General features: G+C 38.9%; 1 protein-coding gene across 2 annotated transcripts in view; it reads left to right on the plus strand.

Moving 5' to 3' along the window:
• HIP1R (huntingtin interacting protein 1 related) overlaps nt 1–14,240 on the plus strand; it is a 533,463-nt gene that overhangs the window by 224,786 nt on the left and 294,437 nt on the right. For both annotated transcript variants that reach the window (XM_053701777.1, XM_053701776.1), the window contains 7 exons: nt 3,974–4,030; nt 4,125–4,205; nt 4,300–4,376; nt 5,132–5,193; nt 6,744–6,884; nt 10,494–10,551; nt 10,631–10,706. In XM_053701777.1, the coding sequence (XP_053557752.1) occupies nt 3,974–4,030; nt 4,125–4,205; nt 4,300–4,376; nt 5,132–5,193; nt 6,744–6,884; nt 10,494–10,551; nt 10,631–10,706 (552 nt within the window). The remainder of the gene's footprint in view (nt 1–3,973; nt 4,031–4,124; nt 4,206–4,299; nt 4,377–5,131; nt 5,194–6,743; nt 6,885–10,493; nt 10,552–10,630; nt 10,707–14,240) is intronic.

A 14,240-nucleotide genomic window follows, 5' to 3' on the forward strand; every position in this document is an offset into this window, starting at 1 on the left:
TACACATCCCTATTCACAGAATTTTCACAAGGGTGCTAGGGTCCCTTCTGGCGGTTCTACGACCACGGGGCATAGCAGTGGCGCCTTATCTAGACGACATCTTATTTCAGGCGTCAACTTTCCAGCTATCCAAGTCTCACACGGACTTTGTGTTGGCTTTTCTGAGATCTCACGGGTGGACGGTGAACATAAAAAAGAGTTCTCTCTTCCCTCTTATAAGAGTTTCCTTCCTAGGGACTCTGATAGACTCTGTAGAAATGAAAATATTTCTGACGGCGGTCAGAAAATCAAAGCTCTTAACCACTTGCCGAGCTCTTCATTCCATTCCTCGGCCATCAGTGGCTCAGTATATGGAGGTAATCGGACTCATGGTAGCGGCAATGGACATAGTTCCTTTTGCCCGCCTACACCTCAGACCACTACATCTATGCATGCTCAAACAGTGGAATGGGGATTATGCAGATTTGTCTCCTCAACTGCATCTGGACCAGGAGACCAGAGATTCTCTTCTCTGGTGGTTGTCTCAGGACCACCTGTCTCAGGGAATGTGTTTCTGCAGGCCAGAGTGGCTCATTGTAACGACAGATGCCAGCCTGCTAGGCTGGGATGCAGTCTGGAACTCCCTGTAAGCACAGGGCTTATGGTCTCGGGAGGAGTCTCTTCTCCCGATAAATATTCTAGAACTGAGAGCGATATTCAATGCGCTTCAGGCGTGGCTTCAGCTTGCTGCGGCCAAATTCATCAGGTTTCAGTCGGACAACATCACGACTGTAGCTTATATCAATCATCAAGGAGGAACACGGAGTTCTCTAGCGATGATGGAGGTAACCAAAATAATCCGATGGGCAGAGGATCACTCTTGCCATATCTCAGCAATCCACATCCCAGGAGTAGAGAACTGGGAGACAGATTTCCTAAGTCGTTAGACTTTTCATCTGGGGGAGTGGGAACTCCATCCGGAGGTATTTGCCCAGCTGATTCAGCTATGGGGCACACCAGAATTGGATCTGATGGCGTCCCGTCAGAATGCCAAACTTTCTTGTTACGGGTCCAGGTCCTGGGATCCCAAGGTGGTACTGATAGATGCTCTAGCAGTGCCTTGGTCCTTCAATCTGGCCTATGTATTTCCTCTCCTTCTACGTCTGGTTGCCAGAATAAAGCAGGAGAGAGCTTCTGTGATTCTGATATCACCTGCGTGGCCACGCAGGACTTGGTATGCAGACCTAGTGGACATGTCCTTGGTTCTACCATGGACTCTGCCAATGAGGCAGGACCTTCTAATCCAAGGTCTGTTCACGCATCCAAATCTATTTTCTCTGCGTCTGACTGCTTGGAGATTGAACGCCTGATTCTATCAAAGCGTGGTTTCCCTGAGTCGGTCATTGATACCCTGATTCAGGCTAGAAAGCCTGTCACCAGGAAGATCTATCATTAGATTTGGCGCAAATATCTTTATTGGTGTGAATCCAAAGGTTACTCGTGGAGTAAGATTAGGATTTCTAGAATATTGTCTTTTCTCCAAGAAGGTTTGGAGAAGGGATTATCAGCTAGTTCCTTATAAGGACAAATATCTGCTTTGTCTATTCTTCTTTGAACCTATGCATTCCATGGATATTAAGCTTCTATCTTGGAAAGTTTTGTTTTTAGTAGCTATCTCTTCGGCTCTAAGAGTTTCTGAGCTATACGCTTTACAGTGTGATTCCCCTTATCTTATTTTCCATGCAGATAAGGTGGTTTGGCGTACCAAACCTGGGTTTCTTCCTAAGGTTGTTTCTTATAAGAATATCAATCAAGAGATTGTTGTTCCTTCACTGTGTCCTAATCCTTCTTCAAAGAAGGAACGTCTGTTGCACAATCTTGATGTGGTTCGTGCTTTAAAGTTCTACTTACAAGCAACTAAATATTTCCGTCAAACATCTTCATTGTTTGTTGTTTATTCTGGTAAGCGGAGAGGTCAGAAGGCTATGGCTACCTCTTTCCTTTTGGCTGAAAAGCATCATCCGTTTGAAGAATTGCTGCTCATTCTACTAGAGCTGTGGCTTCCACATGGCTTTTAAAAATGAGGCTTCTGTTGAACAGATTTGTAATGCGGCGACTTGGTCTTCGCTTCATACTTTTTCCAAATTTTTCCAAATTTGATACTTTTGCTTCTTCGGAGGCTATTTTTGCGAGAAAGGTTCTACAAGCAGTGGTGCCTTCCGTTTAAGGTCCCTGTCTTGTCCCTCCCTTCATCCGTGTCCTAAAGCTTTGGTATTGGTATCCCACAAGTAAGGATGAATCCGTGGACTCGATACATCTTACAAGAGAAAACATAATTTATGCTTACCTGATACATTTATTTCTCTTGTGATGTATCGAGTCCACGGCCCGCCCTGTTTATTGAGACAGGCATATATATATTTTTATTTTTAAACTTTCAGTCACCACTGCACCCTATAGTTTCTCCTTTTTCTAACTAGCCTTCGGTCGACTGACTGGGGGGTGGAGTTAAGGGGGAGCTATATAGGCAGCTCTGCTGTGGGTGCTCTCTCTGCCACTTCCTGTAGGGGAGGAGAATATCCCACAAGTAAGGATGAATCCGTGGACTCGATACATCGCAAGAGAAATAAATTTATCAGGTAAGCATAAATTATGTTTTTTTATAATTATTTGTGGACTCCACTGCTTGGGTACTTGTTCCCAGGAGTAATGGATTGTGGACTCTCACTACCTGTATGAAAGAAAACAACCTAACTTACGCTTACTTGATAAATAAATTTTTCATGGTGGGGAGAGTTCACAAGACCACACTGTTTATTTTCAGGTGATAGGTTTATATTTTGCACATAATAATTTATTTTTTTTCTCTCTGTGCATATTATTTTGCTCTTATTACTTTTTCTACCTCTTTTTTTCTTGGCTATACATCAGCCTAGTTTTCCAGTGAGGTGGTGGTGGTGGTGGGGGGGTAGTTTATAGAGCTCTTGGGGTTTGGGAATCTTTGCCTTCTCCTAGTGGCAGGGAAAAGTAATTCCCAGGAGTAATGGATCTTGCATGATTCAGATAGAGCATGTCATTTTAAAGACGCTTTAAATTCACTTCTATTTTCAAAAGTGCTTAGTTTTCTTGGTATCCGTTGTTGAAAAAGAATACGCACAATCCTACACTAGTGGGAGCCAACTGCTGATTGGTGCCTGCACACATTTGTCTCTTGTGATTGGCTAACTAGATGCGTTTATCTAACTGCAGATAGTGCAGTGCTGTTCCTTCAGCAACGGATCACAAGAGAATGAAGCAAATTTGATAATAGATGTAAATTTGTTATAAATGGAATGTTCTATCCTAATCATAAAAAAAAATATTGGGGTTTCCTGTCCATTTAAAGACAAAAACCTCTTTATGAGCTACCTGAAGTGGCTATAAATAAGTGCTGTCAATTCTGTTAGTTCAGTAGCCTATTTTATTAAAGGGACACACCCCAAAAATGTTGTTTTGTGAGTACAATTTAAAAAAAAAAAAAAAAAAAAAATAGTTTCCAATTTATTTCTATTATAAAATTGGACTTTGTTTCCATGGTATTCTTGTTGAAGAGATAGCTAGGAAGGTAGCATTTCACATGTCTGGAGCATTACATGGCAGAAAAAAGTGCGCCATCTAGTGCTCTTGCAAGTGTTTAACATTCTTGAAAAAATGGTGCCATATAGTCCTGCAGACACGTGCATGCTCCTGAGCTTACCTTTCAGCTTTTCAACAACGGATACGAAGAGTACAAAGAAAATTTCATAATAGAAGTAAATTACAAAGTTGTTTAAAATGTGATTTTCTATTTGAATCACAAAAGAAACATTTTGTTCCTTTTAAAGTAAAATACATTTTGTGTGAGTGTATAGGCCGAGTTATGATTTGTGACAATATGCCAACTGCACAGGTTAGAATTGTTACCTTTGACACCAGTGTCTGCAGCGTGTTTAATTAGCCTTCTTTACGTCCCTAGGTTCTGTCGGATTGCCAGAGGTATCGCAGTAACATTCGGGAAATAGGAGAGATGTGGGTTAGTATAACTTCACTTTATTACATTTACTTGACTAGTGCTATAGAGTCATTTTGATTTCTCTGAGATTCTGTATTTTTACACTTTTCTCTAGGGACATTTACATGATCGATATGGCCAACTTGTGAATATTTATACAAAATTGCTGCTTAATAAGATAGCTTTTCATGTAAAGGTATGTTAAATAGGATATTTTCTTCTTTTAAAAATTTGAATCATTCAGCGTTCATTAGCAAAATGTTATCATTATTATTATTATTCTTTTTTAGCATCCTGAGTTTCCACCCAACTTGGAAGTTACCGATGACGTTCTTGAAAAAGCAGCTGGCACAGATGTCAACAACATGTATGCTGGTATTATCCTTCTACTTCAACACATAATTAAGTGATTGACTGCTTTGTTACAGCCACTCTGCAAACAAACAGTTTTCTATGTGATCTTATTTAGTTGTGAGGTTTTAGTAAAGCATTTTGGAGCACGATGAAGCTTCTATTGTTATAGAAAAGAAAATTTATACTCTATGCTGAGGTGGTAGGTGGCATGCAGGAAATTACACAATAATTGAGATACTAAGCAAACCTGTAATTATCTCTCTACACAGGTGGTTAACCACTTAAAACGTAACTGCTAAGACTTACCCTGTTTAGGGAGTGTACATCTAAGAAAACATGATCTTAACCTAAAGCAGACAAAAATAATCATCTTTGTTTTTAGTTTTTTTTTCTTGTATGATATAGAATATAAACCTAGTCTATATAACTGTGTTTACTGATCAGTAATGAACACCATGTCAAAATGTAAACATACGTGCAGCCATAAACCTAGTAGCTCCACCTAACATATGAAAAACAGTTACTCATCCTAACAATAAATACATTCTTGAGCTACTATATGACATTATTTTAATAGCAGTTGTTTTAATGTTGTAATATAATTTAATATATGGTCTATATTCAAAATAAACTGACAGTCATATTTAACATTAAAGAAAGGCTGTGGCTACTTAATGTTATACCATAATATTCTTTTTATGACTATGCATTTTTGTGTGTAAGTTTTATATGTTGTGTAAAGCTGATTATTTTTCATACATTTTATAGATTTCAACTCACTGTGGAGATGTTTGATTACATGGATTTCGAACTCAAGCTATCTGAGGCTGGTAAGAGAAGCATCTTTACACTTGCGGTCTACTCGGGCAAGCAGCATAAGAGTTCATTGTATTTAAAATGTATTCAAGAACACTAAAAACAGCTGGTCTTTCTCTCTTCCACATCCACACACAGTTTGCATAGCTTTTCTATAACTAATACTAGCATCTTGACATTTTCAGTATAGGTGGCGGTTTCAACAAGAAAAAGTACTATTTCAAATAGAGGTAAATAAGCTATTTGTAAACAGTGTAATACACTGTTGCATATACAATGCATTATTGAGAACAAAGAGGAGAAACATTTACAGTACTCCGTTCCTTTAAGCTATTTGGTCATGTATTACCATTGTTTGAAGCATTGATATGCACTCCTTTGTGTCTTGCATAATCTTGCAAATAGGGCCCTATAAATCAGAGCAATTGAGAATGCATGACCAAATTATGCAATAAATGACCATGCATTTGTCTGTCCTCCACAATCATGCAGAAAATTGCCAGAAAGATTCAAATTGGATTGTTTGCACAACTATGTTGTCTTAGGATAAAATAGCCCTTTTTATGAGTGGGTTTATTCATCATGGGTGTGGTTGGAGCTTCCTGAATATATCTTCCTGAATCCTCTATTACTCAGTTTTATGAGGCAGCCATGTGGTCTTCCTTTCATATTCTCACTTTATTCTAGATCAACATGTCCACACAGGCTGCATTTGTTAGAAACCAATTTCAGACTCTGCTTTTTTAGACCTAAGCAGATGTTTTCTTCACACCCCTAGCATATATGAGTTGGTTTTGCAAGTGACCATTCATACCTGATCTTTCTATTGGTGTGTTATAGCTGTGTAAATTATAAATAAAATGTTACATTAATTTAGTTATGCTCACAGTTGATCTTATCACAGTTAATTTTCTCCAATATTATTTAAATAGGATCTTGTTTGGTTATAAAATAATGGACTCAAGCAGGAAGTGGGGGGGAGACAACACCCTTAGATTTCGTAGAGGCATTTCTGTTTTTTACATTTGTCAGAGGACATTTACCCACCTGTAATGATCTTAGTTCTAATTAGAATTTGAATAAACTGAGTCTAAATCTTGTTTTCCTCATCTACATTTAGTCTGATGTTAGCTATTGTAATTTATCCTAATTTACAGTTTGTAAAAAATGTAATTGTTGATATGTATTGCATTTGTGTAAAGGTATTCCATTTAAATATTGTAGAAAAAATATATTAATGATTTGTACCTGCAAATATTTAAGAAATTAAAAGTTATGATAAGGGATTTTATTGCAAGACCTAAAGTAAAAATAACCCTTTTTTTTTTATCATCTCGGATCTGATTATTGTGGTTTGGTGAAATCATCTGGAATAACTGAGTCTACAAAATTATTATTTCACAGAGATAGTGCTACCTGAACATTAAATTATGCAATATTACAAACTCTGAATAGAAAAGTCCTTAAAAGGAGAAAAGATAGTTTAGTGAAATCTGTTTCAAGAATATACAGAAATAAAATTTAGTAAAGTAACTCATTTTGTAAATTGAATTCTTATTTTCAGTTTCCAGACAACTGAACACAGCTATAGCCGTGTCTCAGATGGCATCAGGACAGTGTAAGCTTGCTCCTCTTATTCAGGTCATTCAAGACTGCAGTCATCTCTATCACTACACCGTCAAGCTTATGTTTAAACTCCATTCATGTAAGTTTTTCTGGCAACAGCTACACCAGTGTCTCCTCCTTGAACCAACAGTGAACTATATTGTTATGCATGTTTAAACAGTGTTTTAGTAATGCTAATTCTAATGCATCGTCAGGTTTAAAGGGACAGTCTCCTCCAGAATTGTTATTGTTTAAAAAGATCCCTTTATTACCCATTCCCCAGTTTTGCATAACCAACAGTTATATTCATACACTTTTTACCTCTATGATTACCTTGTATCGAAGTCTCTGCAGACTGCCCCCTTATTTCAGTTCTTTTGACAGACTTGCATTTTAGCCAATCAGTGCTGACTCGTGAATAACTCCACGGGAGTGAGCACAATGTTTATCTATATGGCACACATGAACTAGCGTTGTCTAAAGGTAAAAACCTGTCAAAATGCACTAAGATAAGAGAGTTGGCCTTCAAGGGCTTAAAAATTAGCATATGAGCTTACCTAGGTTATCTTTCAACAAAGAATGCCATGAGAACACAGCAAATTTGATGATAAATGTAAATTAGATAGTTGTTTAAAATTACATGCCCTATCTGAATTATGAAGTTTTATTTTGACTAGACTGCCCCTTTAAGATGTAATTATGCAGAAAAAAAACTCTAGAGATCACACTATTTCTGCATTCCCCACGAGGCGGGCACTGCAGAAATGGATTTACAGAGTTACCGATGCAGAGAGGGCCACTCTGTGACAGCGGTAGTACCGATCGTTAGTAGGTGGGAGGGTAAGGAGAGAGGCGGGTGGGCGGTCCATCGCTGTAGGGCTGGGAGCGGGTGGGACCGCCACGCTACAGGGAATGAAAAAATAAATAAGTGCGTCATTGAGGGGGTAGAAGGGAGGAGGGGGATCCTATGTGGGTCCGTTGATGTAAAGGGATCTGGAAGGGAGAGGGTATGTAGGGGGACACAGCTACATTACAGAAAAAAATGTTTTTTTTTTTTTTTTTTTTTTTTTAATTTGCAGCAAACTGGGTACTGGCATACAGCTGCCAGTACCTAAGATAGCGGCAAATAGGGAGGGGAGAGGCTTAGAGAGCTGTTTGGGGGGGATTTGGGAGGTAAGGGGGGGATACTACCCTGCAAAAAAAAAAAAAAAGCCTTTTCTCCAACATTGGTGTGTCCGATCCACGGCGTCATCCATTACTTGTGGGAAATATTCTCCCCCACAAGGAAAGGCAAGGAGAGCACACAGCAAGAGCTGTCCATATAGCTCCCCCTCTGGCTCCGCCCCCCAGTCATTCTCCTTGCCGCTCTGAACAATATGTCATCGGCTCCACCATGGAAGCTACCTTTGAGACAGGATCTTCTAGTACAAGGTCCATTCGAACATCCAAATCTAGTTTCTCTGCAGCTGACTGCTTGGAAATTGAACGCTTGATTTTATCCAAGCGTGGGTTTTCGAATTCTGTGATAGATACTCTGGTCCAAGCCAGAAAACCTGTGACTAGAAAGATTTACCATAAAATATGGAAAAAATATATCTGCTGGTGTGAATCCAAGGGATTCTCCTGGAGTAAGATTAAAATTCCAAAGATTCTCTCCTTTCTCCAAGAAGGTTTGGTTAAAGGGTTGTCAGCTAGTTCTCTAAAATTACAGATTTCTGCTTTATCTGTCTTGTTACACAAACGACTGGCAGCTTTGCCAGATGTACAAGCTTTTGTTGAGGCTTTGGTTAGAATCAAGCCTGTTTATAGACCCATGACTCCTCCTTGGAGTCTAAATTTAGTTCTTTCAGTTCTTCAAGGGGTTCCGTTTGAACCTTTACATTCCATAGATATTAAGTTATTATCTTGGAAAGTTCTGTTTTTGGTTGCTATTTCTTCTGCTAGAAGAGTTTCTGAATTATCTGCTTTGCAATGTAATCCACCCTATCTGGTTTTCCATTCAGATAAGGTTGTTTTGCGTACTAAGCCTGGTTTTCTTCCAAAAGTTGTTTCCAACAAGAATATTAACCAGGAAATAGTTGTTCCTTCTCTGTGTCCGAATCCAGTTTCAAAGAAGGAACGTTTATTACACAATTTAGATGTTGTTTGTGCTTTAAAGTTCTACTTAGAAGCAACAAAAGATTTTAGACAAACCTCATCTTTGTTTGTCGTTTACTCTGGTAAGAGGAGAGGTCTAAAAGCTACTGCTACCTCTCTCTCTTTCTGGCTGAAAAGCATTATCCGATTGGCTTATGAGACTGCCGGACGGCAACCTCCTGACCGAATCACAGCTCACTCTACTAGGGCTGTGGCTTCCACTTGGGCCTACAAGAACGAGGCTTCTGTTGATCAGATATGTAAGGCAGCGACTTGGTCCTCTCTGCACACTTTTGCCAAATTCTACAAATTTGATACTTATTCTTCTTCGGAGGCTATTTTTGGGAGAAAGGTTTTGCAAGCTGTGGTGCCTTCCATTTAGGTAACCTGATTTGCTCCCTCCCTTCATCCGTGTCCTAAAGCTTTGGTATTGGTTCCCACAAGTAATGGATGACGCCGTGGACCGGACACACCGATGTTGGAGAAAACAGAATTTATGCTTACCTGATAAATTACTTTCTCCAACGGTGTGTCCGGTCCACGGCCCGCCCTGGTTTCCTAATCAGGTTGAAAATGTTTTTCTTTATACACTACAGTCACCACGGCACCCTATAGTTTCTCCTTTTTCTCCTAACCGTCGGTCGAATGACTGGGGGGCGGAGCCAGAGGGGGAGCTATATGGACAGCTCTTGCTGTGTGCTCTCCTTGCCTTTCCCTGTGGGGGAGAATATTTCCCACAAGTAATGGATGACACCGTGGACCGGACACACCGTTGGAGAAAGTAATTTATCAGGTAAGCATAAATTCTGTTTTATTTTAGTACTGCCAGACTTTCTGCCAGTAGTTAAGATGGGGGTGACAATTGTGGGGTGGGGGATGGAAGAGAGCTGTTTGAGAGGTATCAGGGGGTGGGATGTGTCAGGTGGGAGGCTGATCTCTACGCTAAAGCTAAAATGAACCCTACAAGCTACCTAATTAACCCCATTCACTGCTGGGCATAATACAAGTGTGGTGCGCAGCAGCATTTAGCGGCCTTCTAATTACCAAAAAGCAATGCCAAAGCCATATATGTCTGCTATTTCTGAACAAAGAAGATCCCAGAGAAGCATTTACAACCATTTGTGCCATGATTTCACAACCTGTATGTAAATAATTTTGGTGAGAAACCTAAAATTGTGAAAGTTATTTTTTTTTTATTTGATCGCATTTGGCGGTGAAATGATGGCATGAAATATATCAAAATGGGCCTCGATCAATACTTTGGGTTGTCTACTAAAAAAAGGCTATATTTCTGTTTAAATGTAGTGATGGCAAAAAATGCTAAAAATGCTCTGGTCTTTTGTCTGAAATGCCTGGTCCTTAAGGTATTAAAAAACAGAAACAGCGCCATTTTATTGCCAATGGGTTTGTTGGAAAAATGTAATTATTTGATCGCTATTTCTAATCTTACTGCTAAAGCAAAACCTATTTACTAAAGTCTAATAATTAAATTTATTCAAGCAATAAGTAATGAAGGGTAATGTTACAACTCAAATCCACAGGAAAATAATAATAATAATCTCTCTCATTCAAGGCCTGCCTGCTGATACCTTGCAAGGTCACAGAGACAGATTTCATGAGCAATTCCATAGGTAATACCATTCTATGTGAAATAATATTCTTGTATTGTGTAATATGGAATTAAATGCACATTGTGCTCTTATTTTACAGTCTTAAAAACTTTTTCAAACGAGCTTCTGACATGCTGTACTTCAAGAGACTTATCCAGATTCCCCGTCTTCCTGATGTAAGCCTCATCCGGTAACTCTGATGAACGTCTGGTTTAAAATTTAGAATGCAGGTTTCTTATTGCAGGTTATGTTTGCTTTAACCTTTTGTTAAACATAAAATTAATAATACGTTATGTAAGGTACTTGGAAAACATGGAAGTTTTCTGACTACAATTGAGCATGCCTCTGAGTGCATTCCACCCCATAAACGCTGGGATTAAAGGGACATTGCACTACACAATTACAGTAGCATGGTTACTACTCACTGTGCTTTTGTTTTTCCTCCTGTACCGCTCTTCAAAGCTCTTATTGTAACCCATTACAGGTACTATTTAGTGAAGCTCCACATCTTCTTACTGGGTATTGTCATCTTGGAGCAGGTGACAATGCCACTGATCGCTTAAGGTGCACCTCTTCTGTCACAGTGTGAGAATACTTAAAGTGAAGGTCCATTTTGATGAATTAGTGTCCGGTTTTTAATAAACCTATTAAAAACAAGGGCACTTTAATACATCAAAATTGACATTTCACTGTTTTCTTCAAAAACTTACCTTTTAATCCTGGCAGCTGCTCCAGCACTTCCTCCGCCCGTCACATGCTGTCTTCTCGGGTCCAAAATGATGAATCAGACTTCCTCTAATCACAGCGTTGCATCAGACCAAGGTTCCCCCGGGGGGGGAAGCTGTGATTGGAGGAAGCCTGATTCGTCATTTCTGACGTCTGCAGAGGCTTCCGACAGCCGGGGGAATCGCTGGAGCTGCTGCAAGGATTAAAAGGTACGTTTTTGAAGTAAACAGTGAAATGTCAATTTTGATGAATTAATGTGCCCTTGTTTTTAATAGGTTTATTAAAAACCGGGCATTAATTCATCAAAATGTACCTTCACTTTAAGCCCTGTGATGGTGGGGCCCAGTGTAAAGATGCAGAGCTTTAATAACTGGCCCTTTGTAAGCGTTAATATAAGATAATGTCTTTAGACAGTCGCAGGCTTTGGAGGAAAAACAATAGCATTGTGAGTAGTAACCGTGCTACTGTAGTTGTGCCCAGCAGTTTAATGTCTCTTTTAATCTGTATGAAAACTGATTCAGTAAATCTGTTAATTCATCAGTTTTGTTTTACTCTCTTGCTTTTGTTATTATATTGTTTAAAACTGGTGTGAATATAGCCTTGTTCTTCTGACTTATATCATTCCCTCACTCACTTGCACACACCTGTAGCTCTGCTCCTGCCGTACTAGGTGTTCAGTGAAGGTAGCCAGTTTTGAATTTAGAATGCAAGTCACTGGACAAACAAGAGTTTCCTTGGTTTTCTTTGAGGTTTACGCTCTCAAGTCCTATTTCAGTTAGCAATGAGACAGTGTATGTCTCACAGGTGGAGACAATAGTTTGTGCCACTGTAGTTCCAGATGTTTTCTTTACTCACTAGATAATCACTTGCCTACTGTACCCAGCATTGGTCAGGTGAACGTTTTGCAGATATATTCAGGTTGCATGTCCATTACGGTTTGTGGGAGAAAGGTATTCATAAACTGCTGCCATTGCCCTTATTATTTATTTTGCCTTTCTTTCTTCAGTTGCAGCAGAAGCCAGATCTGTATTACCTTCTTGCTTATGGACAGGAAAATAACACCCTCTTCAAAAGCTTTAAACATGTCTTCATTGTGTGTCCCACATGCAATAGAGAGGCCAAAAAGCATGTTGTGTAGCTTAGTTTTTTTTTCCAAATGCTTTAAATTGTCTAAAGGATATTTGATTTGTAGCTTTTTGAAGTAAACCTAGGTTACATAATTTACGTTTCTTTCATGTAATTAGCAAGAGTCCATGAGCTAGTGACGTATGGGATATACATTCCTACCAGGAGGGGCAAAGTTTCCCAAACCTCAAAATGCCTATAAATACACCCCTCACCACACCCACAAATCAGTTTTACAAACTTTGCCTCCCATGGAGGTGGTGAAGTAAGTTTGTGCTAGATTCTTCATTGATATGCGCTTCGCAGCAGGCTGGAGCCCGGTTTTCCTCTCAGTGTGCAGTGAATGTCAGAGGGATGTGAAGAGAGTATTGCCTATTTGAATTCAATGATCTCCTTCTACGGGGTCTATTTAATAGGTTCTCTGTTATCGGTCGTAGAGATTCATCTCTTACCTCCCTTTTCAGATCGACGATATACTCTTATATATACCATTACCTCTACTGATTCTCGTTTCAGTACTGGTTTGGCTTTCTACTACATGTAGATGAGTGTCCTGGGGTAAGTAAGTCTTATTTTTGTGACACTCTAAGCTATGGTTGGGCACTTTTATATCAAGTTCTAAATATTTGTGTTTAAACATTTATTTGCCTTGATTCAGGATGTTCAACATTCCTTATTTCAGACAGTCAGTTTCATTATTTGGGATAATGCATATGAATAATCCATTTTTCTTACCTTAAAATTTGACTTTTTTTCCTGTGGGCTGTTAGGCTCGCGGGGGCTGAAAATGCTTCTTTTTATTGCGTCATTTTTGGCGCAGACTTTTTTGGCGCAAACATTTTCTTAGTCATTTCCGGCGTCATACTTGTCGCCGGAAGTTGCGTCATTTTTTTGACGTTTTTTGCGCCAAAAATGTCGGCGTCACCGGATGTGGCGTCATTTTTGGCGCTTAAAGCATTTAGGCGCCAAATAATGTGGGCGTCTTTTTTGGCGCCAAAAAATATGGGCGTCATTTTTGTCTCCACATTATTTAAGTCTCATTGCTTATTTGCTTCTGGTTGCTAGAAGCTTGTTCATTGGCATTTTTTTCCCATTCCTGAAACTGTCATTTAAGGAATTTGATCAATTTTGCTTTATATGTTGTTTTTTCTATTACATATTGCAAGATGTCTCAGATTGACCCTGTATCAGAAGATACTTCTGGAAAATTGCTGCCTGATGCTGGATCTACCAAAGTTAAGTGTATTTGTTGTAAACTTGTGGTAACTGTTCCTCCGTCTGTTGTTTGTAATGAATGTCATGACAAACTTGTTAATGCAGATAATATTTCCTTTAGTAATGTTCCATTACCTGTTGCTGTTCCATCAACATCTAATATTCATGGTGTTCCTGTTAACATAAGAGATTTTGTTTCTAAATCTATTAAGAAGGCTATGTCTGTTATTCCTCCTTCCAGTAAACGTAAAAGGTCTTTTAAAACTTCTCATTTTTCAGATGAGTTTTTAAATGAACATCATCATTCTGATTCTGTTTCTGATAATGATTTTTCTGGTTCAGAGGATTCTGTTTCAGAGGTTGATACTGATAAATCTTCATATCTATTCAAAATGGAATTTATTCGTTCTTTACTTAAAGAAGTCTTAATTGCATTAGAAATAGAGGAATCTGGTCCTCTTGATACTAAATCTAAACGTTTGAATACGGTTTTTAAACCTCCTGTAGTTATTCCGGAGGTTTTTCCCGTCCCTGATGCTATTTCTGAGGTAATTTCCAGGGAATGGAATAATTTAGGTAATTAATTTACTCCTTCTAAACGCTTTAAGCAATTATATCCTGTGCCATCTGACAGATTGGAGTTT

The sequence above is a fragment of the Bombina bombina genome, chromosome 2, assembly GCF_027579735.1.
Source record: "Bombina bombina isolate aBomBom1 chromosome 2, aBomBom1.pri, whole genome shotgun sequence".
Lineage (NCBI taxonomy): Eukaryota > Metazoa > Chordata > Amphibia > Anura > Bombinatoridae > Bombina > Bombina bombina.